General features: G+C 57.9%; 1 protein-coding gene across 1 annotated transcript in view; it reads left to right on the top strand.

Moving 5' to 3' along the window:
• ZNF385A (zinc finger protein 385A) overlaps positions 1 to 5,289 on the top strand; it is a gene marked incomplete at its 3' end in the record, with an annotated part of 24,787 nt that overhangs the window by 14,975 nt on the left and 4,523 nt on the right. The window contains 1 exon segment of the mRNA XM_014584386.1: positions 2,837 to 2,947. Within this exon segment, the coding sequence (XP_014439872.1) occupies positions 2,837 to 2,947 (111 nt within the window).

Here is a 5,289-nt window from a genome sequence, read left to right as displayed (position 1 = left end):
ACTGGCGCGGCCCTAACTAGCTGATCCCCGCTGGCGCCCCCAGACTACCGCCACCATGCTGGATCCCCCCGCCTGTGCTTCCCAGATCCTTCCAGTCCCCCAATCTTTAGCCTTCTGGTCAGGTCCGAAAGTCCCCTCAAATGCTCAGTCTGCTCAGATCCCGCTTCTCCAGCCCGGGCCCCAAACCACCCTCCCCCGCCCCCAGCAGCTTCCACCTGCGCCTTTGACACCCCCTAGCGCCCTCTTTCCTATCTCAACCTTCCCAGTCCTCGGCTCTTCCCATCCCTGGGATTCCACCCCCTTTCCCTTTTCGCCTCTATTTTGGGGGATGGGGAAGTGGGGTGGTCAAACAAGGGACAGCGGTTCCATCAGATAAAGGGCAATGGAAGGAAATATAATAGCCCCCCTTGTGGTCCCGATCTGGTTTCCCCCTTCCCTCCCCCTTGCCCTTCCTGATTCATTTTGCCCCAGCTTCAGCGAGGACTCCCCTTCGTCTGCTACTGGAGGGCAGCTGGGAGGGGACGGTCTGTGGACCTTTCCAGGCAGTGTTTTGGCCAGCACCCGAGGGAAGGGGCTCTGGAGTGAGATGGGCCCTGGGAGATGCTGCTCCACCCCTCCCGAGGGAGCCCTCATCTAGGTCACCGGGGCCTCCTGACCTTGGCCTGGAGCAGCCCTTCAGTGGCTCACATTCCACCTGCCCACGGATTGGGCCCAGGAGCCTTCACCTTCAGCCTGGCTGCTGTCCCCTCAGGTCCCGGAGGAGAGGATGGCAGGACCTGCCTCACTCCTTGCTGCCCGCTTCCCCACTCCTGGTTGGCATTTGTGGACCCAAACCCGGGGTTGGGTGTGAGAATGAAGGTCCTCACCCTGGAGGAAGGACCCTGCTGGGCGGGCACCATTCTCAGGGATGGTTGTTGGTGGTCCACCCACACCATCCTCGGGGTCCTGGGTTCTCCACCCCTCTGGGGAGCAGGCTGGGATGGGGGGTGCGGCACGGACCAGGCCAGGAGGCTGCTCTCCCTCACCATCCCACTCCTCTGGCCCTGCTGTGTTCCTGTGTCGGGTTTCCTGGCCCAGGTTGGGTTTCTGTGCGGGCTGAATTCCCATTCCCCGTTTCCTGGGACTGGGAGCACCTGGGGCAGAGGTGGGGGTCTCTGTGGGCTGTGCCTGGAGCCTGGGAGCTGAGAGCAGCAGTCCGTTTCCCCTTTCTGATTAAAGCCTGTCTCCGACTTGGTCTGTCTTTCTTTCTGCCAAACACATCACACAACCACACAGATAAACACACAGCTGAAGATTACACAACCTGACCGTTCGTGGTGTCGCCTGAGCCCTCGACGCAGAAATGTTGATACACAGCAATGTACACACAGTCCATGACACTCCTTCACACTCCGCCCCTGCAGATTGATCACAGCCTGCCAAACACACGCAGACACACCCCTTCTTCCCTTCCCTCTGCTCCTCGGATGCGACTGGGGCTTCTCGGATGCTGCTGGAGGTGGAACAGGAGCCACCAGAGGGGCTGCTTCCCGCCAAGGGGAGGCCAAGAGATGACACTTGTCAGTCAGACCTGTTCCCTGGCCCCGGTCACGGCTCTGGCACTACCAAAATGAGGCAGAGTGAGGGAGGCCACCGCCCATTTCACAGGGTTGCTAAAGCCCCTCTCTTGACATTGACCCGACCAGCCTCCCTCTCTGGGGAGAGGCAGAGGGTCAGCATGCCTGGGCCTTCCAGCCTCCCAGCGCCTACTGAGAACCCTGGGGTCCTGGGAAGGGCTCAGCTGAGGACTTAGCTCCTTGAGGAGCCAAGGCCCCTCAGGTCCCTAGCGACTACTTTTACTTGATTCCCTCTACCTGGAGGATGAGTTTGCACCTTAATTTGCTTCTTCTAGAGGTCCCAGCCATCACCCAAGCCTCGGCCTCAGCTGCATTCCAACCCTGCCTCTCCCTGGCCGCCCAGGGGCCCGCAGGGAGGAGGACTGCTCAGAGAGGCCGTTTCCGTGCCTCTAGCTGGCCTCACCCCTGACAGCAGAAGGCCTCAGAGAAACTCCCGTCCTCTCATGTGAACTCTTGGCGGAGACTGCAAAGACATCTGCTGACCCGGGGTGGAAGCAGAGACGGTTCCTAATCCCTCCCAGCCCCAGCCCTGCCCCAGAAGTCCTGTTGATCAGGGATGGAGAGTTCAGAAGATCCCTGGGCTGCCTCAGGCCGGCCCAGCCATGTAAGCCCCCCACACGCACACACACACGCACACGCACTTATTCCCCATTATTCACAAGAGCCACCTATTCTCTCCTGAGTTCTTGTACTTCAGATGCTGCTGTCTTCAGTCGGGCTAGAAAGGGAATGTGTTAGGGCGACCTGGGGCCCAGATCAGGAGCTGGGAATGTCTGTTTCCTGGGAGAGGGTCTGGGCTAGCAGGCAGCCTTACTGCATAGCGGAGGCCAAAGGGTTCAGAGGCTTCAGTGGGAGGCCTCGGATCTTCAGTGGACTGGGCTTCATGCCGTTGGGCCTCCCGCCGGTCAGCCTTGACGTAGGAGAGCTGGCTCTTCATAGTATGAGGGACCCTGATGGAGTCCAGGTTCAGGCTCCTGTTCTGCTCTTAGCTCTCGGTATGACCTCGGGCAAACCACTCCTACTTTCTGTAGAATGGGCACACTGGGCCAGCTGACCCCTCGGATCCCTTTCAGGGCTACCAAGATCAGGCTCAGCACCCTGAGATGTGCTAAGGGGTGGGAGAAGGCCCTGGCGACCTGGGTTTGACCCAGCTGCTTGGGGTGGGGGGTGAGGGACACGCTCATGCTGGACTCCCAGCTCACCTCAGCCTGCCTCCACAGATGGACCCCGTGCAGAAGGCTGTGCTCTCTCACACTTTTGGGGGACCTTTGCTCAAGACCAAGCGGCCCGTCATTTCCTGTAATGTCTGTCAGATCCGCTTCAATTCTCAGGTAAGAGGCCCAGCCACCGCCCACCTGTGGATGGGGTGGTGGCAGCCAGGGGACCCTGTGGGAGGGCGGAGGCTGGGAGTTCTGGGTGAGGGGCAGGGATTAAGGAGATATTGGGGAGGAGCAGGGAGGGAATGGGGATACTGCAGGAAGGCAGGGGCTGGTGGAAGACATTGAAGAGGGTCGAGAAGTTGCAATTTTATTTTTTTAATTTTGCCAGAGGACATACATGCTCACATGAGAGAGAAAGAGAGAAAGCAAGAAAGCACCCCCCCTGGGAACATTCACACCACAACCTCTTTATCGCTCCCTGTGTTCAGGCTTTGGGGTACACACACACGTGCCCATCTCAAGCACAGGTCTGGACTCGGACTGTGCAGCTGGCCATGTGGGGTCCAGCTACCTTAACTGCCGTGCTGTGGGCTGACCCCCCGCTTTTATTTATTTCACCAGAGAGAGACAGAGAGGGAAATGTGAGAAAGCACCCCCATGGGGTAGTCACACTGCAGTCCTTTCTCCTGTTTTCCCCTTTTTCTCAGGATTTGGGTTGCACATATGCACTGGCCATGTTTTTCAGGCTGCAGAGTCAGAGACTTCAGCTGCCTGGTCAGCCACGTGGGATCCAGGCACCTTAACCACCAGGGCATGGACTGACCCACTACAGTGTTTTTTAGGGTAGGGCCACCTTAATGCTGGGCTTCCCTAGGATTATTCATTATTTTTTTTTAAGTTTATTGATTCCATGAGCGAGAGAGAAAGAGAGCACTCACCCAGCTGGGATCCAATGCCACAGTTCTACCCCATCCCTCAGCCAGCTCTGATCATGGGCAAGCACGTGCCCAGAGTACTCCAGGTTTCCAAATGCGAACCAGGAACCTTCCATTTGGGGGTGCTTCACAGAGCATCCCATTTTCCTGCTGGGTCCCCATCCTGGCTCCAGTTGCTGTGTATTTTGACATGAAGTCGAGGGAGTCCTCTAGGCTGACACCTCCCTTCCTTGGGACCTTGGGCCTCCCTCGTGCAGAACTTCTTGGAACACAGGTGCCATCAGCGTCTGGATGGGAGTGTGGTCTCTGCCCAGTGGTCCTTGGCTTAGGGCTGAGTTAGGTCCTCTGGCTCCCCCGTAGAACCTGTGTCCTCTATGGTCTCTGCTAAACTCTTCCCCTGGCTCACTCACTTCCTTCTAACCTCCTTCCTCTCTCCACTCTATTTTTACCCGCCTTTCTCCAAATCACACACAAGGCCTGGTTCCATTCCCATCCCATGGGGCCTTCCCATGGGGAGAAGCCACCTAAAACCCAGAAGCCAGGTGTCCAGCCTCCCGGATTTTCTTCCTCTGAGGCTCTGTTGGGACATCTGTGTGAGTCCAGAGGGGACTCTGTGGGGTGCAGACTCTGAGAGATTTTGGAGAAAAACAGCAGAGCCTCATTCTGCTGACTAGGGGAAAGTAAAAGCATGTTCTGTTTCTCTACCCAGTATCACACTCACACGCACGTGTGCACACGCACCCATGCTGCTGGGCTCTGCACACCGCTGCTCTGCTCCTGGGCTGTCAATCTTCTTTCCTTGCCTATCTGCATCTTCTATTTCCACCCTTGTCTAGGTGACCTTGTGCCTGCAGGACTGACCATTCTTAGCTGGGGGTGCACATGGCAGTGAAGCTGGGGGTGGGAGGTGGAGCCAGGATTAACCCAGCATTAGGCTTCTCCTTTCACTTGGACCCCAGGCACCTTTCTACCAACCCCGGCTCCACTCACTGGTGGAGGGTGGAGGGCTGGAGAGGCAGGAGCCAATAGCAGGCAGCCCTCCCCTCTCTTAGCCCTCCCTTCCCCTCCCCCATCAAGTGACTCTGTTTTGACAGCTGTCTCTGCTGCTGTCTCTGTCTCCAGAGCTGGGCTTAAGGCCAGGGTCCTCCAGGGTGTCCACAGAGGCTTCAGGGAAAATGAGACCCAGGGACTAGACATGATAGAGCCCAGACATTAGAGATCCTGGGACTCCCAGCAAGGCTGAAAGCAGCAAAGGATGGGTCCTGGGCCACTTAAGTGCTGGAGTCTACAAGGCCAGCCAGTCTGCAACTGGCTGGATTGCTAGGACCCTCCTGGTCTAGCATTCTACCACAGGTTTGGGGTCTCCCTCCCTCCGCCCCAGAGCTAGGTGGAGAGCTTGAGTCAGCAGGCAGGCCTGGGTGTGGCAGTGGAGTGGAGTCTGGATTGGGTGGGGATCCAGATTCCCAGAGACTTGAGTTTGAGAAGCTAGTCTGAGCCGCAGGGATAACCAGGACTTATTGACATGGGGCTCGGCATCTCACTGACGTAGGGACAGAGTCCCTGCCACCTGCCGCGACC

The sequence above is a fragment of the Tupaia chinensis genome, unplaced genomic scaffold (genome assembly GCF_000334495.1).
Source record: "Tupaia chinensis unplaced genomic scaffold, TupChi_1.0 Scaffold146740_1, whole genome shotgun sequence".
Classification (NCBI taxonomy): Eukaryota; Metazoa; Chordata; class Mammalia; order Scandentia; family Tupaiidae; genus Tupaia; species Tupaia belangeri.
Note: the sequence above shows the minus strand (reverse complement) of the source record. Positions and strands in the feature narration are given on the sequence as shown.